Source organism: Seriola aureovittata, chromosome 3 (assembly GCF_021018895.1).
Source record: "Seriola aureovittata isolate HTS-2021-v1 ecotype China chromosome 3, ASM2101889v1, whole genome shotgun sequence".
In the NCBI taxonomy this organism is placed as follows: domain Eukaryota; kingdom Metazoa; phylum Chordata; class Actinopteri; order Carangiformes; family Carangidae; genus Seriola; species Seriola aureovittata.
The window spans coordinates 8,970,150-8,995,736 of record NC_079366.1 but is presented as its reverse complement, the minus strand read 5'-3'; the positions used below and the strand labels follow the sequence as shown (position 1 = coordinate 8,995,736).

General features: G+C 40.0%; 1 protein-coding gene across 2 annotated transcripts; it reads right to left on the bottom strand.

The window, feature by feature from the left end:
- Positions 1–326: 326 nt before the first annotated feature.
- On the bottom strand, positions 327–23,795 carry nt5c2b (5'-nucleotidase, cytosolic IIb). Of its 2 annotated transcripts, none has more exons than XM_056372192.1 (18): positions 23,600–23,795; positions 22,346–22,465; positions 17,510–17,583; positions 11,441–11,558; positions 10,996–11,091; positions 10,798–10,889; positions 10,610–10,667; positions 9,913–10,006; positions 8,319–8,372; positions 8,048–8,131; positions 7,787–7,828; positions 7,457–7,564; positions 6,410–6,476; positions 6,164–6,334; positions 5,689–5,740; positions 5,282–5,342; positions 4,800–4,976; positions 327–4,393 (listed from the first exon to the last, which is right to left on the bottom strand). In XM_056372192.1, the coding sequence occupies exons 2-18, from the start codon at positions 22,444–22,446 to the stop codon at positions 4,106–4,108; spliced, it is 1,737 nt and encodes a 578-aa protein (XP_056228167.1). In that variant the 5' UTR covers positions 22,447–22,465; positions 23,600–23,795; the 3' UTR covers positions 327–4,105. The 2 variants fall into 2 exon arrangements, with proteins under 2 accessions (XP_056228167.1, XP_056228168.1); XM_056372193.1 differs by lacking the exon at positions 23,600–23,795 and adding an exon at positions 10,121–10,168 and having other exon boundaries at positions 22,346–22,449.
- Positions 23,796–25,587: the final 1,792 nt, after the last annotated feature.

Sequence of the window (25,587 nt, the reverse complement as noted above, 5' to 3'; positions counted from 1 at the left end):
AACAGCTTGATTTGGTGTCTTTGAAACTTTGGGATCTCCACTTGTATGATAAATGTCCTGTGCTAACGACTTGCCCGCTGGTAGGTAAGTTATAATGATTTATCATCACCGTCCTTGAACATGGCATGTCTGTGAACCACCATGAGATGCTGGTGTCTGCGGCCAGACATTACATTAGTGTCAGGACAATGAAAACAATACCTTTATCACGCAAGTATCACAGTGTCTCTGTCTTTGACTTTTTGTCCGGTCAAGATAACTTCAGCATATCGCACATGTTCCTTGATCCACGATAGCAAAATATGAACAAAAGAAGTACAACAAAATTATGAAAAACTATCTTTATTCTACATTTTTATGTATTTTACCTCAATGTACAGTCTGTAGGGTAATTTCTGGAAACAAACAACAAAACACTGCTCAGGAGAACATAAACTGATATGCATAAAAACAGAGGATTACTATAGATTAGAAAATGAAAGGTGTCTGTTTTGGCACCTGCTTTTAATGTGGATGCATTCTGCGCATCACAACAATGGATAAAAATCTTCTAAAGCACTGTAACTGTTCACAAGGCTTTAGTTAGTTCAAAGTCTGAGCAACAGCCTCCTGTGGTACAGTATAAAAATAAACAAAAAAAAATGTTATTTGGAAAAAGAAAATATGGTAAGAAAAGGAAATGGAAAGGTCTATTTACACTTCTGTAAACCAAGACCATTTAAAAACACTAGCTTAGAAAAATAAAAATAACCCCATGGTGTTGATTACAAGTAACATTTCAGTTATGGTACTTAACATGCTATTCACATTTCCCTTCATTGTATTTTATACAGGTTTACAGTTTTTTTTTCTCCCTGTGTAAAACTACAATGATAAATGCCAAAAAAAAGCTTGTCTTAAAAACCACATAGAAGTAAAACCAATGCTACCATAACCACCGTGTCAGAACGGATATGTTTCTTATTTTCACATGCATATGCAAATTATGCAAAGAAAGACAGTCGACTACGTCTTATTAGCAATGCAGCTGCCTCATGTAGCATATCGAGTTATTCCATGTTCAAGGAACAAAAGTCAAAACTGAGAATACAAATATTTCATTTGTAAAAAAAAAAAAAAAAAAAAAAAAAAAGTGGGGGAAAAAAAAGATAAACAGCTGTAATATGTTTCTTATTGTCCTACAAGGTTTTATCCACTGAACCGTCACATAAAGTTGCAGTTAAACACATTCACCTCTCACCACTCCATATCAAGCCAAACCAACAAGTAGACAGCACGTTCTTCCCCTTTTGAGGCCTTAATGGACAGGCCAGCTCTTACATGGCTGAGACATGTCGAGACTTAATATAAAAGATGAGGAAAGTTAACGTACAGGATACACCGGGTGTTTGAATAGACAAAAGAAGAGGAAAAAAGTCACCTTGTTTGAAATACTAACTCTGAAGCATTTGGACACATGGACTCACCAGTCATGCTGTGTCTGGGTTAACTGCCCCGAAAACCTACTGTCTCCATCAGCTTCTCACCATGAGTGATAGACTCCTACATGAGCACCACCTCTGGTTATTTCACATGAGAGGTGATGGAGTTTCTTTTCTCTACTTCTCTACTCTCACCAGTTTGAAGTGGGCGGGGCTCAGTTGAAAAAGAAGGTGATGTCACATATTTTCTTGCACCAGGATCAGGAATTTAGCAACATTTGAATGCAAAACTGGTGACAGTCGCTGGGTTGTTTGGTCACATACCAAGTTTTCATCTAAATTTAGCACAAATTTCAACAAAGTTCCAAAATAAACTTTCAGTGCATTTTCCATCCACTACTGTCGTGACTCTCAGGGAGTTGGCTCATTGAGATTGAGAACAGTCGGTGCCGTTAAACCTCAGCAGAACTTCTTCTACAGTCGCACTGCGGACAGGGTGAGTCTGAAATTAATAAAATGATGTGGAAGACTATTGGAATAGTGGATAGTTTGTGTCTGTTTTGTGTATTAACGTGAGGAAGGTTACAGTCTCCTCATTGCTCCACACGTAAGTCTTTGTCTTATTAACACTTTGTTTAAGTCACTTGTTTCATGTTCTTCATAATTTATTTAATGACACTTTCTTGCACTTGTTTTTGTTATCAGTGTACCAACTATGTTACTACAGCTAAGTGCAAAACCTTTTTAGGATATTTGGACTTTTTTTTTTAAATTTCTGGTGTTTCCACTCAAATTTTTTTTGTGCATATTGAAAATGTGCATGAAAACACATGGGTGGAAATGCACTTACTGTCAGTGAAATCAAACCACAGCCACACAGTGCTGATGGGGCAGATACAATGAGTTGTTAAAAGTTAAACTTTTAATAAATAATGCCTAACCTTTCTTTTCTTTTACTTTGTTGTTGCTTTTTTTTTATTCATGAATATTTGATGTTATGAAAAAATACTTAACATTTGAAGTTTTTAAGGCCTTTAAGTTCCATAAGCTTAGCTCATCCTTTGTTGTAAAGTTCAGAGAAAATGAAAAGACAAGTGCTTGAAGTCAGAGATTTTCATCCAGGTCTCAACTAGTAACAAACTAGAACAAACACTACTATGAAATGGTCATATGACAGTGTTTAGAGGTGCAACAGAACATTACAGTATGCACTCAGCCCCACACTCTGCATCAACATGCCACCCACCCCCGAGGAAGACACCTACAGTTGTGGGTCAGCGGATTAAGGAAAAACAAAAGAAAAGGCCCAACAAAGCCCCTAAACCAATGAGATACACAAAGCAAGCTAATAACAGTCTGAAGCCAGGTAGACCGACTGAACTGAGCTTCATACTGTACATCTTAATCCTCCCTCCCTTGCATACAGAGGCCACTCTCACGTTCCTGTTGCACACTTGACAAAAAAAAAAAAAAAAAAATCACATCACACATCTTTAAGTTGCTCCAACTAGTTAAAACTGTCTCGCATTTTATATCCCCCTATCATAATAAAACCCTCTGTAAAGGTCAAATACAATGCTCAAGTTTCACCTTCCTAAATAACCAAGCTGAGAAAATACTGCATGTTAGCTGCTCGTGGCTTAAACCGTGAACTAGTCACATGGCGAAAAACATTCACCTGATGGCTATTTACAGAAACACGACTGTAACTCAGGGTTGTCATAGAGACTATTGGTATAAAACATGGTTACAGTACTCTGTCATCATTGTTGCTTGGTAACAAAATATCACTCCAACAGCCACTTGTGTACCACATGTTCTCTCAAACAAACTTCAAACAAAAACTGCATCTGGTTATCAATCGCTTTAACGCCAGCTTGTGCTTCAGTGCTCCTGTGCTTCAGTTTAGTACAATGGATCCTTAGCCTGCTGTCACTCAGGATGCTACAGTCGGAGTGAGTCTACTTTGGCAGATACACACAGACACACGCACACCCTTACACACAAGTGAGAGCAAATAACTCCTCTAAAAAGTGACGACAAAAAGAAACAAAACAGAAGAAAAACTGAATGTTGTTCCCATGTTGCATAAAAAAAAAAAAAAAAAGTCTGTTTTGATACAGGATGTGCATCTTTTTTCAACACCATAACTGAAAACTGTTTTCTTGTTTCATTACAATGTGCATACTGTGTCAGCAAGGCTAGTGTGTTATGATTTAAACCACAGTTTACTGACCATATCTGACATGTTTACTCCACCAGCAGGTCTTAAAAAACAGCTTATAAAACATAATGAAAAATAATGTGTGATGTTTACTCGAGTGTGTGATCTGTCCGTCTGATGGGAAAAATAATACAGAAATCAAATCAATTAAAACTATTAAGTGTTTTTTTTTCTTTTTTTTTTTTTAATAATGAAGCTAGGAAAGGTTGGATTTTGAGGACCCTCAGTCTTCTGACAGTCACATGATCTGTCTCGCTACTGGTCCTTTAAACTTTCCTCAGAAATCTCCAGTACATGTGTGTGTGTGTGTTTGTGTGCATACAGAATTGATATATATATACACACACACACTGGAGATGTTTTTCCTCCCTGCCTCACGTTGAGAGAGATCACTACCCAACTCTACTGGGAAACATAAGAAAGCAGGAGCAGGAACGTGGCTCTCCTCTCCATGTCCACCTTACTCCTCCTCCTCCTCCTCCTCCTCCTCCTCCTCCTCCTCTTCCTCCTCCTCCTCTTCCTCCTCCTCCTCCTCCTCATCATCATCCTCATCATGGCAGTGAGTGATCTCTTGGGGAGTCTGGGGGAACAGGTTGGGAGGTTTGATCTCGCTGAAGGAGCGGGTCAGCTGGTTGCGTTTACACTCCAGGTCTTTGCAGTCGCTGCATTGGGTGCGGTTGCGCGTCGCCAGCGGTGACTCTGTGTCGATGTCCACGTGGGTGTGTTCAACGGTCGACTCATGGGGCATCTGCGGCAGAAAAAAAGACTAAACGTGAGAAAACTACAACTTGGCAATGCTAACCGCCTTACTGGAAGAGCCTGCTTTTTATTCAAGCAGAACGTTTTGAAACAGAGATTTAGTCAGAGAACAACATATCCATGTTGGTCAGTTATCCAAGAGAACTAGAGACAGATGGCCGGCCTCTAATGGATGCTACACCTCCAACATATAAATATGTTTTGCAACAAAATGTTAACATCATCACACAATAACAAAACGCAGAGGAACTTAAATTAATAAAGATTCAGAATCTTAAATGGTACAAGACAAGACTTTCGTATCTATATCAGTAAAGTGAAGTCGTGGTATTAGCGCTAACCTTTGAGAGTGCGTGGTTTCATTTAACGACTTCGCTTTACACTCGGATACTCACCAGTACGTGTGCAGCTCTGAAGAGGTAGCTGAAGGGGTAGTACAGCAGGTTTATGAAGGAGGCTGCGTACAGGTCGGCGTAACGCATCACTTGGGAGGCAAACAGGGTCTGTCTGGAGCCGCTGCGGAAAAGGCTACCCATCATGCCGTAGCACATGTCCATGTCATGTGTCACTTTCTAAAGGGCAACAGGGAGAAGAGAAGACACTGATGAGCCTGCAACACCGTGACCAAAAGAGGAGATGACGCATGTTTACCCACATTTAAAAGGATTTACCAGCTTCACCCTGAACATTATGGAACCTTTATCAGGGCCGTTGGTGTAGTTGTTCATTGCAACCGAGAGAACAATCACAGTATATCTTGACTATAGTAGACACAATGCAAATGTGGGCATTGATAGCTCGGCCATCTTTGACAGCCAGTGTTAAAAGCATGTCAGGTCCCCTGTCGTCATAGAAACAGAGGGGATTAAGGCCGTACCTTGACTCTTCTCTGAATAGTGCTGATGTCTGGCCTCTCATTACTGCTGCTGTCCAGATGTCTGAGGAAGGACGGGAGAGAAAGATGAAGTCAAGAGAGAGGGTGGGGGAGGGGGATGGAATTGATATCAGTCCGCTGAAAGGTAATGTGTCAAAGAGGTGGTGCAACGGTGAATAGTGCCAGGCTATAAATAACATCAGTGAATCCGGTTATCAGCAGTCCCTTTAGACTTTACCCCATTGACCCCGTTGTCCTCTCTCAGACATGCGCTCACATGCGTGCAAGCAGAAGCTGTTACTGCAGCGAGCAAACAGTAGCAGAACTGGTGTAAGAGGTGCTGATGAGTAAGGGGGTCGGATATGGTGAAGGGACGGGAAAAAAAAGAGGCTAAAGGTCACAGTTCTTACTTGTAGAGTTCAGCCAAGAAAATGTCCAAACCCTGCAGTTCTTCGAATAATGCTGGAAAACAAGAGAAGAGGGTAAGTCTTACTACAACTATTACTTATGTGCAAGATTTATCGTGCATGTCTTCCAGCTTTAGTTAGCTCCAGTATCAATGAGCATGATTCTGTGAATATGTGCAGAGTGAGTGAGAATGTGACTACCCATAGTCTGAGTTTAGACTTTGTACCTGCTGATTATATGATCTTTATCAAATGTAGCTTATGTAGAACTCACTTGTTTTTTCTGAAACTTGCAAGTTTGACACTACAGCTGCTGTTCTAGGTCAAGTCCCTGCTGAGACTGTTTTCTAATGCACTGCAATACTTGGAAAAAATCTGAATGTGACTACATATATACGAGAAATGAAATGTACATACAGTCAAACTGGTATTTCCATGTGAGGGTGTGTGTGGGTCTGTGTTTATGTGTTTGTCTCACAGCTCTTGTCGGTCCACACGTGCAGCTCCTGGGCCAGCTCAGGTATGACCAGGAACGTCCTCCAGCCTTGACGTTTCTTGGACTTGAGGATGTCTCCAAAGATATGATCCCCTATGTACACTATGTCCTTCCCCTTGGCCCCCAGCAGGTCGCACACGATGTCTGACGAACCTAAACAACAAGCACAACTGCTACAGACAACTGATCACTACTAGACTGAGCGACTGAAAGAAAATGTAGTCCTACCTCCTGAGTACACTATCCCATGCTGCAGAGGTCCTGTGTAGGTTCCTATCTTTAGACGCCCTGTTGTCTGAAATGAAGAAATCATATGACAAATTAGTGAGAGGATTCTTGGCAGAAGCACTAACAGGGTCAGTTTTATGAACATGAATGAAGCCATATGCTAGAACATAATCTTTAACTTGATTTGTCACACACAAACTTCTGAAGCCTCGTTGTAACTTCATGAACTTTGCAATGTTCTGTGTGTTTTGTCTCCAATCACTTACAGTTAAATTCATTTGGGAGAGTATGTCTTCAGGGCCAGTTTGAAAAGGAGGAACGACTACACCAAAAAAAACTTTTTGCAAATCTTTTGTGGTTCCCCGACGGTGGAACAAGCTACTGAATGCTGTCAGAGCAGAGGCGTCCCTCTCTGTCTTCAAGAATCTCTTGAGGACTCATCTCTTCCAACAGCACCTCCTCTCCTCACACCTCTAACACCCTAACATGTGAAACTATCACTTACTACGCACTTTCGGTGCACTGCTTTACCTGATCTCTTTGCACTCATTGAATAGATGTAGTACTTAGTGCTCACATCAAGGTTTCCTACTGCACTGAAGCTTTAGTGATGTCCCTCACTTGTAAGTTGCTCGGGATAAAATTGTTGTGTGCCAAATGAGTTAATGTAAACGTTTTCACTCTGAAATGAATCAGAAGTGGATGTTCTCAAAATCTATGTCCACGACTACTTTGTCAGACTATGCAGCAAAAACCAGTCAATTTATTACAAAAGGTATCTTAAAACATGAAGAAAATATGAACAAAAAAGTTACAGACCATGTAATTCAGGAGTCAATGGCCAATCCTGATCTGACATTACTGAATTTGTCACATTTTGTCACCTTCTGCACATGTACTAATTGATTCTTCTGTATGCTTGCATATGTCATCAGGTTAAAAAGCGAACACACAACTGGGCTGCAACATGTCTGGATATGTCAGTCAGTGTTTGCAGCTATTAGTGAAAACCTCCCTGTCCCAGCTGTGTGTTCTGCCTGTGCTCACCGTGTCGACTTGTCTGAGCACTGTACCCTCCCCGAAGAACAGCGGCTTCCTGGCATCCACCAGGATCAGATCAAAGTAGGACTGCCAGGGTCTGTGGGAGGTACCAGGCTGTGGTGGGTGTGTGCGCGCGCACACACACACACACACACACACACACACACACACACACACACACACACACACACACACACACACACACACACACACACACACACACACACACACAAGCATAAAGTTATACATATGAAACATGTCTTTCACCTTCACCTACATATTCAACCCAATTTTAAAGTGTGATCAAAGGGAAGGGGTAAAAAAGTAATATTTTACCTTGGGGCCATGGGGAAAGTCAAACAGGTAGGTCATGATTTTCTGTGGGAACACAGCACACAGACTGACAGTTCAAACGCAGCAGTGTTTTAAATAACAGCTGTTAGTGCTGCCAACAGTCTGCGAGAAAATCTACAAAATGGATCTCAGGATGAACTCATGATCATCTGACTTACCACTGCAGTTTTTGAAACACCTAATTAGTGTTTGTCCCTAAAGAGTGAAGTTTCTACTGCAACTACACACATACTGTATACTCACATCAGTGTATTTGTAGTCACTGTTAGTAGCCAAGAAAACCTTGGCCACCTCATTCATTCGGCTGAGGAGAAGAGGCAGCTTCCCCTGGTGGGAACGGAGAAGAAGAAAAGACCGAAGCTCAAGGCATCTTTTCAAAACCAGCCTCTTCACAGAGTACAAGAATGTGATACTGTGTGTGTGCATGTGTGTGTGTGTGTGTGTGTGTGTGTGTGTGTGTGTATTCTCTAACAGAGTACACTTGTGCCGTTCTTGATGAATACTAACAACTTACATCTTTCACTACATACTTCTCCAAGTTCTCAACCGTCTTCTCCTTCAGGGTACCCTGCAATGTGAGATGCAGGAGTCAGACTTAACAGTGAAAATCCACCTTTAAATGTTTACATAAAAATATTACATTAGAGGCACATAGAGGCATAAAAACAAATCCATCCATTCAGGAACAGTTAAGGGAGCAACTACCAGCAACCACCCCCACACAACAGATGGGAACTTGTGGCATTTAGTTGAGGTTTCCACAGGATGTGCAAAATGAGACGGCAGTAGTGATAACAGCAGTGATATCAAACCGACATCTTTTTCAGTTGATATAAAAACAAAACTCTAAACACATCTTTTTATGCATTGCCAAAAAAAGTCCCTGTACAGACTCAAACTGGGAATGTCTTGCCAACAGTAGTTTTAGTATCCCAACCACTAGTCCAGCAGGACGTCCCCAAACTCCTGCTCTTTGATTCTATGGGCCTGACAGCAAAAACGTACGCCACCACAGATGTTTTGAGTATGATGGATATTATTCACCCCAGAGGACAACTGTTTATAATCTCAGTGGCTCCCTGACCTTTGCTCTGTTGTCAACATCCGGTTAGCTTCTCCTCTGATCCATGTAACATGACAAGCAGTCTTGATATTATCTTGGTAAGCCGTGATCACCCATTGTTCAAGGATATAAATCCTTGTGTGTTTTCTCTGTTTGGTTTGTCTGGTGTCTGGTGTGTTTGCCCACTTAGTTGAATTTGTTTTGATCATGGGAGAGCTTTCAGTCAAACTCTGGTTCAGATGAAAAATGCTTCCAAAAGTTTTCTATAGTAGTAGATGTGATTTTTAATCACATTAATTATTATTATAGACACATCTCCTGATCATCAACCTTTCAGAAAGCGATCTCCTGATCTGAAGGCTTTAAGCAATGTACTGTATAACTTCATATACACAATCCTTTGAGCACCATAGTAACACTCATCAACACATGAGTGTGGGGATTTCCGGGATGTATCAGAAAGTGAGAAGGTGTTGAACCAGAGGCGTGCTGAGCCTGTGTCCTACTCTTTGTATTTTAGCAGTTTCACAAAAAAAGGGGCAAAGAATGAGTGAAACATAGTAACTGTTCTCATTATATTACAATCTGTTCATCACTATTTAAGATATACTATGATATGAGCTCTGATGCAGTCTTTACTAATAAGGTTAATGATCAAATATTTCTGTGGGTTCATGTAGCGCTGATGATGCAGGACGCAAAAATCTATGAGTTACCTGTCAGTGCATATAAACAACATTAGTTTACTCTTGGTTAGTTTGTTAAAAGTCAGTGTGAACATAAACCAAACCAGAATTGAGATGTATAATTTTTCCTTGATATGGACTAAGTGAACCAAACTACAGGTGTGAAAGCGACCTTAACAACTTCTACTTGTACGAGAAATATCAGAAAAAAAAAAACAAACTTCAGAGCAGATTTCCATGAGCACAGATCCTAATCACATCCAGGAAGAGCACAAACCGACTGTGATCATATTGAGCGGCGCCCACGTGAGGCACATGAAACGTCAGTTTAACAGCCGACACCATCAAAAGTGTCTTACCTTGAAGTGGACCCAGTCAACAGCGTCGCGAACATCCTGGAACATGCTCTTATAGGACATGAAGAGGTCGCCATCTTTGAAGCCAGTTTCACAGCTGGAGGAGAGGAGCAAAGACACACACGTACACAGCCGTCGCACAGGCCACATCTTTACAGAAGGTTTTCAAAAACATGACATTTGTTTTTTGTTTGCTTTTAAATGGGATAGCCTTCCCTTGTTGGAGGGGTCCCCAGCCAAACAGGAAAGCATTCTCCCCCTAAAAGACCAACAACCAGGTTTCAGAGGACAAAGGACATGCAGCCATTCCAGATTACATTCTCAACAAATTTACAGGCCATTATTATATCTCCTTACATTTACATTTAAAAGATTATTTCTTATTTCTTAGTTATATCAAGATTTCATTCTCTGTAAATAGTAGTAAATAAGAATCCATGCTTTTCTACAATTAGTAGTGGCAGAGATGAATTAATAATTGTTACAGAAAATGAAAACAGGTTCAGACAGGTTCTCCAACTGAACTGCCATTTAATTTCCATTTTAAAAAAGATTAGCTGAGATTAGCAGCTGAGACACCTGTGCCCTTCCATGCTGTAGGGCTTGCTCTTGACCCAGTTTGGCTTGCAACTGTCTTTGTGTCACCATGCGGTGTCCAGAAACTTGTTGTATGACAGATAATGCAACTAAGAGATTTTACCTTGTGTATCTGTCACAGTTGGAGAAGAAATCCACTAGGCAGGCAAAGAGGTAGGTCTCTGTGAAGAAAAACAAACAAGCTGTCAAGTGATATTGTGGCTTGATGAAACATATTAAAATACCCTTCTTATTTATTTAATTTCTCCGTAACAGTCCCATGGAGTTCGCCTGTGTGTGCAGAGACCTTACCTGGCAGGTTGAAGAGTGTGTTAAGGATATAAAAACGCTCTGTATCATCTCTCTGGATAAACTTGTTTGGGTACCGTTCACGGATCTCGGGGCTGAGAAAAGATAACAAACAAGACAAAATCTTAATGTAGACACTGTCAGAAAGAGACAAGTTAGCTGAAAGTTGACAAACACTATTTGCTATTTACTATCGCTCACCCTCGGAGGAAGTTGAATCCATGGACACAGACCAGAATATTACCATAGGCATCAACCTTCAACAGGTTTCCATACATGGTATCAAACACAAGGCCCCTGAAAGTAGGAGGAAAGAAGTGATTGTTTGAGTGCACAAAACAGAATGAAACAAACTTTTCCAACCTCACTGTTGATCATAACATCTGGTATTTTAACTGCTATCATTTGTGATATGATTACAGTTCTTATCAGGATGGACAGAGAGGTTTTTCCCCACCAAATAAATTCAGAGTGGAACTGAACTTTCAACAGGTGATGTGTTTTCGTTCACCCAGTCACTCATACTCGCTATATCCACTGAGGTTAGGGGGTTAAAGGGTTTGAAATGAGAAGAGATGAGGCAGCAGTTTGCCATTAACCTGACGGCCATCATGGTGTCCCTGTGCTGGGGAGTGATTGGTCTGACCTGGTGGGAAAGGATGGGTCGTATACGAAGCTGAGCAGCTCCTGGGGGTAGCCAATGGAAACCAGACGCTCCACTGTGAGCTCAAAGCCGAGTGACTCGTACTCTGGTGACTTGTACACTGAAAGTGAAAAACATAGTTCTAAATTTTACCCAATATAAGATCATATAAAGATCACACACAAACACTTGTTGCTGCAGGGAAGTTTGGTGTCTAATCTCCTAAAAAAAAAAAAAAAGACACAGATTTTGGTTTCGACATTTAAAACAATTGTGCAGAAGTTTTAGTCCTGGCATTATAAGCCTGGTAAGTTCATGTTTGTTAATTATCTAGCTTCTACACAGCAATGAAACAAAGAATAGATCACTTGATTGACAGAAAATAAAACAATAACAATTCTGTTAATTGCCATTAGTCACAACTAGCTGATCATCAAACAATGAATCTATTTTTCATCATCAAATAATTACGTAGTCATTCATCAAGCAAAAATGCCATAAAGTCTATGATTTCAGTCTTTCAAATGTGAGTGTTTTTCTGCTTTTCTCTGGTTTACGTTTCTGCAGTTTGAATATCTTTGGGTTTTTCACTGTTGCTCGGTCCTCACCTTTGGCTCTGGGAACTTGTGATGGACATCTTCCACTATTTGTGACATTTTATAGACAAAACAATGAACTGATAATAACCTCTGTGTGATTACACATCTGACAGTCAGTGGACCTTACTCGTGTTACACAACATGTACATGTGACTTTTCTAAGGGTATCTCATCTACTTCAGACTCTGTGGCGTTGTCATGCACGCACGCACGCACGCACGCACGCACGCGCACACACACACACACACACACACACACACACACACACACACCACACACACACACACACACACACAGCCCTTCTCTGTCCTCACAATCAACAAGGGCCTCTATGTTCTGCACGCAAATCCACACAGAAATAAGATCAGGCGTGAAAATGAAAAATCGCTCAACTTTCAGCAGCGGCTCTAATGAGCACTGATGACACCGCCACCCCCCACCCCACCCCCCCACCCTGTTGCCACCCCAGAGCCAAACAAAAACCAAGGCAAGGGTGGGCTATGAAAATAAAAACACAGACTGATGCTTGGCTAAGAAAAGGCTAGCAGAGGATTAAAATGCTACTTGACACTGGGAAAAGAATATGTCAGATGTTATAAATACGAAACAAAGAATGCACTTGTGTTGTTGCCTGCTTTCTACACTCCCAGTGGGGTGGTGGGAGGCCCCTGGAGGGGAAGAAAAATTGGCTGATGATGCTTGGATAGAGGACAGCTAGTGAGGGAACAGTACTGCAGGACAAACAGGAAAACATCTGTGTCCTACTCTGCAAAATGTGAACGTGCACTTGCTGGGTTGTTAGTTGAATGCTGGGTTATACACAGGAGCATAATGAATACGCTCCAAGTTACAGGAACATCTCAGGTTCAGTAAAGCTCTCTCCTGTCGTTGACACCCCTCCTCTGTAAGATTGAGCTTGTTTCTACATTATAATCACGTAAGCTTGCCCAAACCCCCGCCCTCCCACCCCCCGGCTGTGGTCTCCCAGCAAACTGACGGTTTGGGCCCTGTGCCCAGAGCAGTAGCATACACCAACTAAAATGCCTTTCCTCCTCCTCCTCCTCCTCCTCCTCCTCCTACTTCTCGCTCACTTGTCATTTTCCTCTTGAAGTTCTGAGGCACTACAAAGAAACCTATTTTAAGAGCTGCTCTGTCACCTTTGCTATCATCACTCTCTCTTTCTTTAGTTCACTCTGTGGCTTTTTTTCATGAGTGACCTTGGGACCCTGGTGTGGCGCTCCCACCTACACATACAGCTTAGGAGATATAAAATCAAGTCTCCCTCTAGGTTATATAAAAGTGAGTCAGACTGGTCATTCACAAGCAGGAAGTTCTTTTGTTACATTATAATAAGACTATTGTAAGGCTTTATTGGCAACAGTTAAGAGACTAACTACTCTGCTACACTACTCAACTCATGTCTGAATAAGCAACAATTAAAGGTAGTTTAAGAAAGTTTAAGAAAGACATTGTAAGGATTTGCTTATTAACAGTTCAATGGTCAGAAATTAAACTAAAATGATCTTATTAACATGCCTTGAAAGCCCCTCAAAACTTGGTATCACACCTTAATTATTCTACTATAATCTTTAATATGCATTTAATATTCATGACCCTAACAATAAATAAGTAAAAATCATTGTTTATTGAGACTTTCAAACTCAAAAACTTAATATGCTTCATCGAAACTATGTTGGTGTTGTTGATCAGATTTGATCGACAGTGCTGCACAGAAAGGTGTGACATTAACTTAATCCAACGGAGCTCCATCCTCTTCAAAATAGAGATTATCTGTGATGTGATATAACCAAACTGTCCATACAATGACAGCCCATTCAAACACTGATGAATCTAACACTGACCATAACTTCAAATAACTTTTTTTTTTTACTTACTCACTTTTCTTTTTCTCAGAGAAGTGACTTTAATTACTCTAAAACCACTTTATTGAGAACCTTAAAACCTCCACACAGACACATGACACCAGAGCCTACAGTGTATCCGTGAATCTTGATCGTCGCTCACTATTTCAGATGTCGGACTGCTTGAGCAGTAGTGGAGTGATTTGTAGATCTGTTTTTCCATGAGAGCCACACTAGAGGCTACAGTCACGGAAAGTCCCATGTTTAAGTAAATAAGACATCAAAGCAATTATTATCAACAGATGTTCATGAAAACTCACATTTACAACATTTGTGTGCACATCAGATGTTGTGTTATTGTTGCTTGCTGTTTCCTTGACTCTCCTGCATTTCTGTTTTATAGGGGTCCTTGCTCCCCTGCTGTAAGTCCTTTTCTCATATTTCTCACGCTGTCAGTATGCGGATGTACACGCAGACACACACACACGCGCGGTTATCTACTTACAACTGAGGCAAGGTACAGCCTTAGCTTCAGGCATACGTTACCTTGTGTCCCTGATGAGATTGTTGCCAGATAATTATACTCCCACTGCTCCAATTGCTAAGGTGTGTGGTGTCTCTCCAGAGTTTATAGGCCGGCTCACCCCAGGCCTATGTGTAACATACACCCTCACACACAAGGTAAACAACCCCCACCCTTCTACTAATAGACCACTGAATCCAAACCACAGAAATTGTGCCAGGCAGAGAATTTATCTGAACCATGTCACATAAAACACCTATATTAAAACTACCACCTCGACTGTTTTAATTTTTCTGAGGCCACTAATATGCAAATATAGGCCTTTGTCACAGATTTATGACGCTATCAAGCACATTGTGGAAAAACGGGAGAACTAATGCACAGCCTCGGGGACCTACATTCCAGCCAAAAGGCTGTTGGAAAACTAGGACAAAACTATGTGTTGCTCTCAATGCAATCTCGGCCTAAATGTGTGTCGGAGCAACATTTTCTACTGGCGATTATGTGCTCCCAGTAGGAGTACAAAGAATGTTGTCTCATGCAATGTTGATTTAGTTTAAAAAATCTAACGTATGACGTTTGTGAATGAAATTGCTGAAAGCGTTTAAGCATAAGGGATTTACAATTGAGAAGCCTAAACCCTGGACTTTAAATTGATAAGAGCAAAAATAATAATAATAATAATAATAATAATAATAATAATAATAATAATTTAGATCAATAATTTCCTAAGATATGCATAACAGCACAATAAAAAAGAAGAGTAAACTATCAGTATCTTGGGCCACATTCTTCCTTCCATCACACACAGACGTCAAGCAACAACACCCACATTATCTAGCGTTTTCAAGCTCAATCATACCTAAGGATTTTTTTTTACAAATATTTAAATGTAATTGTTGCTCATGTAGTCATAAATATTTAAGCTAACAGAAGAAAATCTGAAGTTTAAGGGGCTTTAAAGGTAAGGTAAATTTACAACTGTTATATAGGATCTTAAATCACGTTTTTAGGAACTTTAACGGGAAAGCTGCCTCATTATAAACAGTATGGAGGGATCCCTGATGGTTGGATATCATCTTATAATATTCATCGTCATATTGCCAAACCTAACCAAACTACATATGTCCAGATATACTGCAGAAAATTGACAGATGCAATAAGACATCAAATATTTTCCTGTAACAAAACAATTAATGAAAAACTTTTTTTTCCTTAACTTCTTTTGAGTAACATGGTGGGTATCGTTGGTCTCAACATCAGTTAAACTGCTACATGCTGGGTATAAACACTGACACAGTGTAAAGCATTAGCATTGACTGACAACTGTTGACAGGGACTATGTTTGAGGTGTCCCAATATACGACTTAAATGGACTCCTGCCAGTCAATTAGAAACTACGGTATATTTTTCCCCACACGAAGTTTAGACCAGAAATTAAGTCTAGGGAAGAACATTTTTGAAAAAGCAGATGCATTAGGAATTTTGCACGTCTTCAACACCCTCTAAAAACAAAGACTGCAGTCGGCCACAGTGCTGTGGTAAAGCAGCAGCAATTCTGTGAATCTTCCTGCTCTCTGGAGTTGATGTAGCATTTCTGTGGTGAAAAGCTGAACACCCTCCAACGATACATGATAGCCACGCTTCTAGCAAACATTAACACTTGGTTATGAGCGCCCATAAAGAGAACCATGTCAACAGCTGAGCGTCTGTAAAATCTCCTGCCCTCCCAACGAGGATAGGAGTACGGAGCCAGAGAGGGACTAAGAGTGATCCCCGTTCTCAAGAGAGCCATCACTGGTGAACTCAACAAACAAACGTGACCTGCTTTTCAAAGTGAGGGTAGATTTATTTATAGAGATGGAGAGACCAAAAACTGGAGCTGAGTCACAGAACAAAGTGGCACGAAAAATCTGGAAATTTTTGGCCTAGTTACTGGTCAGAAGGAAAAAGAGGATCTCTCTGCAACTGACTGTGTGTACCAGGGAGCTATGCTTAACATTTTGTTATCTGAGTATTATAGTGTGCTCAATGTGCCACCAGCATTGACCTAAATAATATTTTGTGGACAACAAGCTGCAGTTCGGAGGAGGGGGGGTAAATATAGAGCTGATGGGATATGACTTTAACATCTACATGAAACTCACAAGGTCAAAGGAAATTCAACAATTAAGGATTTCTTGTTCAGACTCCAACAGGTGACGAATTAGAAAATAAATTCCTTGGATATTTAAATTCACCCTGACATTCACAAAAGGCTTTTTTCCCCCCTCTTTCCAATTAACGCATCAGATTTTCCATTTCAATGCACCTCCATGGATGCATTCATAATTTATCTCTGAGCGCAGTAAGCCTGAATTTATTATAGGAGCTATTTGTGAGTTTTGTTATTGCTGCATAGCCAGCGTTAGCATTAACAGCTGTTTACCTACCAGTCTAGAAGAAATGTTGTGAGTTCAGCTTCAAACGTTACTTTTCTCAGCAAGAGTTGTCTCTAACCGTGGGAAGCAACCCTCTTGTTTTGCTTCTATTTCTATTACTTCTTTTCTTCTACTGACATTAGCATGCTAATCAGCTAGCTCCGGCCTGGTCAGCTCAGCTTGTTACTTTCTAATACTGAATCACTGAAGAAGTCGCACTGCCTAGAAAGTGTATCATAACCTCTTGTATTGTAAATGCAGCGATGACTGAAGCTCTTGGCTCTTGGCAAGACTGGTAAGTAAAAAGATGTTAATGCTAATGCTGGCTATGTAGCAATAGCAAAACTTACAAAATGCTCCTTTAAGTGACACATGCTAATTTTGATAAGTCTGCATTATTAATATGACAACAGGAGGAACAATCCATGTAAACTGAGGAGCTGCTATGTAACCCTCATAGTGAAAATATGGCTGAAATAACAATTATTGAACGTATTGAGTGTCTTGAATTTATAAATTGTTTAGCCAATGAAATGTCTGTCAAATTGTGCAGAGCCCAAAGTGATGTTAATGTCATAAGTTAGAAACCCCAAAGACATTCAATGATAAAGAAACAGTTTTGTTTTTAGCACGAGTGGTGATAAGTCAGATGATGTGTATCAACTTACCTGCTAAAGTGTAATCCATGTCAAAGCCAAAGCACTTAATCTTCTCCATTGCCAAGCTTCTGTTGACAAACACTCTAGAGAAAACAAAAAATAAATGTTTTAGTTTCTATACAATCTTCAAGAATTGGATTAGCATTTATTTTAGCAGAATCGAGAGGAGGAATTATTCTCTGAAGAAAATATTTACTTGAGCTGGTTCACATACTGAGTAGACCTATTATAACATTGACTTTGTTATAGTATTGTTACTCAGTAGCCTGAAGAAACAGGTGAAAATGAACCACAATATTGCTGTTCAGCAGGTGAATTAAGCACACAAAGAAATGTGAAAACTTTGTTCAGACTTTTTGCTTCATAGTCATACATTCTGTCATTGTGTTACTTATGGATGGAAATATAGTGAAAATAAATTATTCCCCTTTTTGCTGAGGACCCCCTCTAGGGACTCCTGGGGATCCCTGGACCTCACTTTCAGCTCACCACTGCATTAAATGTCGTGTTTGACTGCACACTGTGTCAGAGAGCTGATGAAAATGCAAGTTGAACCCGTATGAACCCGACAATGAGAAAAACATAGAAGCCATGTAAAGCAATGATTGAACAATAATTCATGCTAGATTTAAGTTATGTCTCATTATTTACATCAAATTAAAGAACAGCTTAATTTTCACCAATGTTCTCGCTACACCAGAGTTTTCTTTTAAATAAAGAAAACAAATATATGACAAAGATATTCTCTATTTTGTTGTTGCTGAAGCACAAAGTAGTTTTACATTGTGAGAATTCTAACATAAACATCAACCATCTGAGAAATAAAGACCCCGGTTAACTTTAGTCTTACTGTTAGAGAAAAAGACAACTCCACGACGTATCAAGACACAAGAAGAACAAGCTGATCATGAGGTAAACGTGGAGCCTATTTCAGAGAACACTGACATGTGTTCACTAATACCTAACACAAGGTTAGCTTGTGGAATCTAAATTAGAACTGAACGCCAATAAAATACCCAGTAGATATTTCTGAAACTGCTATCTTACAAGGGCACTTGGCATGTTGTTGAACAATATCAGGCCAATGCAAAGCAACATATTTTGCCATTTTGGGGGCTATTTGTATAGAACTTTCTACACATTCATACATTACTGGAAGATGCAGATGAGGTGAGAGCTTTTTTTATCTAGTAAAATGTATTTTAGAAAGTTTTTTCTTCTGGCATGATGGCATTTTCTTTTTAAAGATGTGTAACTATTTGGGTGGTACTTCTCAGTGACTAGCAAACCTACAGTAGCTTAGGAAAAGCAAACTGATAAGATACTGTGGCAAATATCATCAGTCGTGACAATATCTGAAAATACTGGAACATAAAGTGAATGTGAAACACTGATTACCACATCTGTACTTAACAATTTATGGTCTTAACCTACAGTACTAACAACCTTCTAGATAAAATGTTTCAATTAATCATGTGTCACTAAGTGAGAACTGTAACTTAAATGGCACCATATGATTACACAACTGTGCATCATGAACTTAGGTAACAAGAACTTAAAATCTGAGTAATTCAACACCTTCAGGCCTTTGGTCTGGTGGTGGGTAAAACTACAGGGAGTTAACAAAGCTCTATACCTGGGGATGGTGAAACCCTACAAACTTAACCTGAGCTTGACAATCTTCCAGGAAACAGCTCTACTGTCCTCATAAATCTGCCAGGAGACTGGGGGTCCAGAGAGGCCACAGTGATAGACAGTGTTTACATACCCCGGCTGACACGGCTTCCACAGAAAAGACAGACACACACTGCTAGCTTAACTTCAACTGCTGGCACAGATCTACGCACCTTATCTTCAACATCTGTGACTGAGCTGAATGTGCGGCTGTGTTCCTAAATATTTCCACACGAGTCAATATTTAGTCGTGCTACAAATAAGATGTAAATCAACTAAAGTGAAATCAAAAATGTCACACTGAAATAAAAAAAGAAGTTACATCACTCGCAACCAGCACAATAATCTGGTACATGAGCTCATAACTCAAATGTCTGACACTGACTGACTCAGCAAGGCAATTTATCATTAATCTGTGACAATGACCTTCTCATCTTTACCAATCTCTATGTCAGTTGTGAAATACCTGGCAGCAGATCCATAGTGAACTAGTTCCCATTTAGATCTTTGTCCAGCAGACGACTGGCGATGCATTCTGTGCGAAATTAAATCTCAGTTTGACTCTCCGTTGGTCTGAACTGCTCCAGCAACACAGGGTAGCTCTGGCCCACAAACAATGCGCCCCCTCCCTCTCTCTCTTTGCTTTCTTGCCATTCAGAAATTTTCTGACTTGTTGCAAAAATGATTGTGGCCATTCCGCGTCATTCTCTGTTGTTGTGTGCTGTCAGTCAGGGCTGTTGTTGTACAGCGTGATGTTTGTGGGCCCTCAAAGACATCCAGAACAATCACAAGTCAGGTAGAATCAAGCAAGCCCCTGCCCCAAGCGACAGCTGCTCATATCACTAAACACTACCAGCAGTGCTGCAACTACTGATTATTTTCAGTATCGATTAGGCGATTACTTTTCATTTAACTTTTTTTGGATGAATTTCATTGGGGCAGCAGGTTTTGTCATTTCATCTTTTATTTTACATGAATATTTTTCAGGGATGCAACAAAGGAAAATTTAATATCTGACTGGGAAATTTAATAACTATGAAATAGTTAAGAAATTTAAATAGCACTTATAGCAATGACATATTTTGCTTTATTTAAGGGTGCACAAATTCAAAAAGAAAGTAAAACTGCCCAGTATTCAAAAAGCATTTTCACTTTGCTCAAATTCTGATCCAAAAATTCAACTCAGGTCAACTCTTTCTGATCAAGTTACTCAAGTTGATTAAATTCAGACACCAAATATTAAGATGAAAACCTCAATCTGAAACATTCAGGCTACCAGATACAAGCAGTCAAAGTCAGGCCTTAAAGAAAGTGACATTTGTCAGTCATACAAATACATGGAAATTCATGAACTCAGGAATAAAAGTCTAGTTTTTGCAAAACTAGAAAATTTAAATATTTCATTGCTATCATTTCAGCGGTATTTAAATTTCAACGTGAAGTATTCAGTACAGATTATTTATTTAAATATTGCTTCTAAAATTCAAATTATTCTGACATAATTTTGCTTCCATAGATAATGACAAAACAAATGTACTTCTTTACTGTCAACATTTATCAGTAGTGAGCGGGCATCGTCCTTCTCCAGTGAGGGATTTCAATCTAAATCTTTTCAATTTTGTTGTGCTGTTGTCATTTAAAATGCGACCTTAGGATTTGATGCCTGTGGGAGATGAAATAAAGGACAGCCAGAAATGATAAGTAAGACTGTGCCTCTCCTAAGCTCACCCATATTGACAGTGGGCGGGGGTGGGTGGGGATGACTTGTAGTCAGGCTCGACTTTAGTCCCACAGATAACAGTAATGCCTCAAATAGCCCACATGGACCACGCCACACCTTCGAGAGAATCCCTCATGACTTTTACTACGAGTGCAGCTGTGCAACAATTTGCCAGATTTTTTCCACTGCACTCTAATCTCCTGTAGACAGTGACTCGACTCCCTGTGATTCAAAGTTTATCTGTGCCGGGAAGAGCCGCCAGCCCTCTGCTATGTGATACACCACTATCAGGACTCTATCAGGCTGCATTGCTTCAGCTGAGCTCTTACTCTGAAGGAATGGTCCTTGTCTGTGAGATGAACAAAAGGTCACATTAACATTCTTGTACTTTTTGAAAAAAAATCAATAAAATGGACCAAGAAGCCGCAGTGAATTTAAACTGCTGTCACAAATGTTTCGTTAATGCAAGGCCAACACCATCTTTCTATCTGTGTTATCTTCGCACGTGTGTGTTTCTGACCTATGTCAGCACAGCACACGCAGAGCTAACAGATGAGTGACAGTTTCATAAAAGCCTCTGAGCACAGCATATCATATAATGGTGTGGAAGAACAGCAGTACCCAGTGGACACATATGACTTGGGGAGAGTTAAACATCGAACAACAACATATGTGTTATTACTCAAAGAAGAAATAAATGCCTTCTTACATCAGCCAGAATGCCTAAAAGGAGTTTCCAATCAATTTTCCAGGTAATAAAGAAGTAGTGTCAAAACAGTTTTACGCAAATATTAAAGCTTAAAAATCTTAACAGGCTTCAAGTTCATGTACTCCCTCACTTTAACTGTCTGGTGACATTTTGCCATGAGACTGAGAGGAGTCAGAAAAACCACACCCAAGACACGATTGCACTTATGTGAAAAAATCTACTTTTATAGCCCAATTCAATTTCATACACCTCTGGCAAATGGCCATTGAATGCTTTGTATCACTTAATGAAAGGGAATAGAGATTGTAAAGCAGTAAATGCCAGTAGAACTATAAACTACAATATATTACAATGAAGTTATCAGGTTGGTCAGTGACATTTCACTGTTATATTGACATTAAGGAAGTGAGACTTGGTGGAAAAACTAAAGAGTTAAGGATTTTACATTTTGCATGACCCAACCGCAGTATGGATCAAATATTCTAGGAAAGCAGTAATGGTGACACTTTAAATATAGGCACATTAAGTTTGAATTACTGTTTAGAAAAATAATTGGACACACTTTTTGCTCTGTATTACTCAGCTCTACATAGCGGAAGTAAAGAGAAAGATCCTTTTCCCATTTTTAATTGCCCAGTGATGGTGAGATTGGTGGTCGAAATTTAAAAAAACACACAGACAGAGGAAGTATTACCAGAAATGTGTCAGTCCTTCCCTACCAACCTTCACTTGTGTTTCTTACCTGTGGTAGGGCTCTCTCCTGTACTTTTTCATTGTCAGGCCGTCCATGTTGGCAGGCAAGTCTGCATAGTTCTGCAGTCGGTCACTCCATGAAGTGGTCATCTTTAAAAACTTTCAGTGTCTGGGGAAGGGAAGCAACACATATGGAGGGGCTCAATTCTCAACATAAATGTATACAACAGTAAAAAGTGGCTAATATAGTGTGAAATGGAAGTTTAATTCAAATCAGTTTTAATGGGAATATTTTGGATTGAAGGAACAAGATTACCTGGATGACAAAACAACTTTGAACTTGTATAAACTGCCATGGTTTATTGACTCATTAATTTAATTAATTAAACATGTCTCTGCTGTGCCAAACACTGACAGTGATGACATATTAACTGTCACAACACAACAGATATTAACAGCGTGAACATCCTCAGAGAGGATCAGGCATGGGTAACATATACAACAGACCAGTGGGATCATTTAATGCAAATGACTGAGATCCACCCTTGTCTGTCTGATGTACAGCGTAATGCCAGCACAGCCTGGTACAAAAACATCCCCTCTTTGACTTGTGTGAGACAACTAGCAGCATGGGGACCTATTTTCAGCCATTCTGCTGCATGTTTATTATTGGTTTTATTTTTATTTTTTTAGCTTATGCCTTTGTGACATCTTGGCCCACGGGGTGAACTGGGTCCAGTGGGGACCAAGGGCAGCTGTGGCTTGGAAAGATTCACAGCTAAACACTCAGAAAACCTGCACAACTGCTCTGCAAAGAACAACCGAAAGAAGAAGTCCAACATCCTCTACAGCAGGCTTTGTCAGTCTTGGGAGAGAGCGGGTCGATGTTTGTTGCAACAACACTACACGTAGCATTAAGTGTCACTCATTTTTAAGACGTCGTTTCTGTTTACGTATTATCTTTAGCTGTGTAAATATAAATGGCTATTCAACGTGACCGTGAGCGCCTAGCTTAAGCTACTGTAAAAGTATCTTTACAAGCTAACAGCAAAGAAAATCCTTGTTCGTGGGGTTACCAAACAAACAACGTCCCGTAATGCGCTGAACTGTAAAAGCTAGCTAACAGTCCGCTCAAACAGCCTATTTCCTGCTCTTTTTGTCTGACATTGACGAGAAGGACAGCCTAAAGTGGTGCGGGCAAAGAAAGCTAACGCCTTAGCTGGCTTTGATGCAAAAACAAAAGCCACAAACAGCCGGGGCAGATTTCACTGCGTTTAGCTGTGACTGGCATTACTGTACTCACCTCTGAGTTCCTGAATACAACAACTGCACCGTCTGTTAGTCTGAGCATGCGCCTTGAGCAGTTAAAAAGTCTGACAAAAACGTCTACTGAGGATTTTCTTAGAGAAAGCTGCAGTCAAAGCGGGGATGTGTACACACTCTAAAGCCAGGCAGCAGATGAGTGTCCCTGCTTAGCGATCTCTCTCTCTCTCTCTCTCTCTCTCTCTCTCTCTCTCTCTCTCTCTCTCTCTCTCTCTCTCTCTCTCTCTCTCTCTCTCTCTCTCTCTCTCTCTCTCTCTCTCTCTCTCTCTCTCTCTCTCTCTCTCTCTCTCTCTCTCTCTCTCTCTCTCTCTCTCTCTGCTACCAGCTGTTGTTATGAGACATTCAGGGGGCGGTGTTTCCTCCTGTCTGTCATGAGGAGGCGGGACTATCTGTCGTCGTGGCACACACACACGTGACTCGCATCTGTACATCAAAGTCCAAGACAATATCTAAATGAATTGCATCCTTTTATTTTGTTGCAAGAATGAATTAGCTGCAGCAGTGAGATGAGTACCTACTGCAGCGATGTTGAGATGCTGTTACATTACTGGGATTTATTGCTGCAAGTAAACAACAAGGAAAAAAAAATACTGTACAACTTCAAAAGGCTGAGATAACAGGTCTAATTGCACAAAGTTAGCCACTGATGCTTACATGCATTTGCAACTGTTGAATAAAGACCACTACAATCAAAAATGTGCTTTTTTTCTGCTGATGAGGGAAGTATTTTGTGCTCTTCTTAAAGTTTAAAACAGATGGTTTAGTGACATTACAACTAGTATGGTCCAACATGCAACTTACACAAATGTAATCTGGAAACTTGAAGTATCTAATACACATACACATTACGTGTCCAATATTCATAGATTCTGGATTTTCAAAAATGGACGAACAGTTTTTGTTCTCAGTGAAAATGAAATGCTAAAACAACCATTCCAACTGAAATCGCAATCACATATCGCAATCTCAATATCTGCCAAAATAATCGCAATATGATTTTTTTTGCATATCGTGCAGCCCTAGTGTTTACAGTGCAGCCCAGGTGTTTGGACAATAACATAGTCTTTGTTGTAGGTCTGGAATGAACCAATGACTTTGATTTTGACTTTGACTTTCAATTTTAATTTGAGGCTTTATTCAGTAAATAGTGTCAGTGCACACATTGTCTGTAAACAGCAACCAAAAGGAAAAGTACAACACGACTTACAACAGCCATCCTCAGTGCTAAAAGTCACTGCTTTAACCTCAGTCATTGTTTCATTACAGGCAAAATCTGCTGGAGTAGAGTTCAAAAGCGGCAAAAAATATATCACTGTCAAAAAGGATTTCACTGTAAGTCAAATAAGGGATTAAAGATACTAAAAAACTAAATGTGTTTTACTTCCATTCATGACATACTTTTGGTTAGGACAGGGATTGCCAAACTTTTTACTTCACCAAAAAATGTAACATCCTGTTTTGATAAGATTTGGCTGAATAATGGTAGTGCAGGATACAATAACATAAAATGAAACATAAAATGAAATAAAGGGTTCTCAGTTCAGAATACTTAGCAGCAACAGTTTTTAATTTTCCACAGTATAAAGTCAAAAATGCATTTGAAGGGTTTGGATATACAGTACAGTGTTTCCTACTGACAATGGCCTCATAAAACTACGTGCCAGCTCTGCCACAACTTTGTTGACTTTGGCTTGCAGGGTTAGCATCATTTTATTTTTTCACAGACTTTAAGACATTTCTTGATAGCAGCATAGATTTTTAAAGGCATCCAAGTGGCTCAGCCTGAAATTTCTGTATAATTATAAGGTTTGGACTAATTATAGGACTCTTCGTTTGAAGCTCCTCAACTAAACTATGATACTCATGTGTGCCTGAAATAGGACATACTGAAGGTTGAATGTATTGCAGAATGTTCTGAGAGGGATGACACATCATTTTTTTATGTTGCCCCATACACGCTTCTTTCAT

What these genes read in the sequence shown, in the direction of transcription:
- nt5c2b (XM_056372193.1), bottom strand. Translation starts at nt 22,446, where the DNA reads ATGACCACTTCATGGAGTGACCGACTGCAGAACTATGCAGACTTGCCT. An exon ending in GGATTCAACTTCCTCCGAGG is followed by an intron (nt 10,890 to 10,995) that starts GTGAGCGATAGT and finishes ATCTTTTCTCAG; the next exon opens with CCCCGAGATCCGTGAACGGT. An exon ending in TCAGAGCTGCACACGTACTG is followed by an intron (nt 4,394 to 4,799) that starts GTGAGTATCCGA and finishes TTTCTGCCGCAG; the next exon opens with ATGCCCCATGAGTCGACCGT.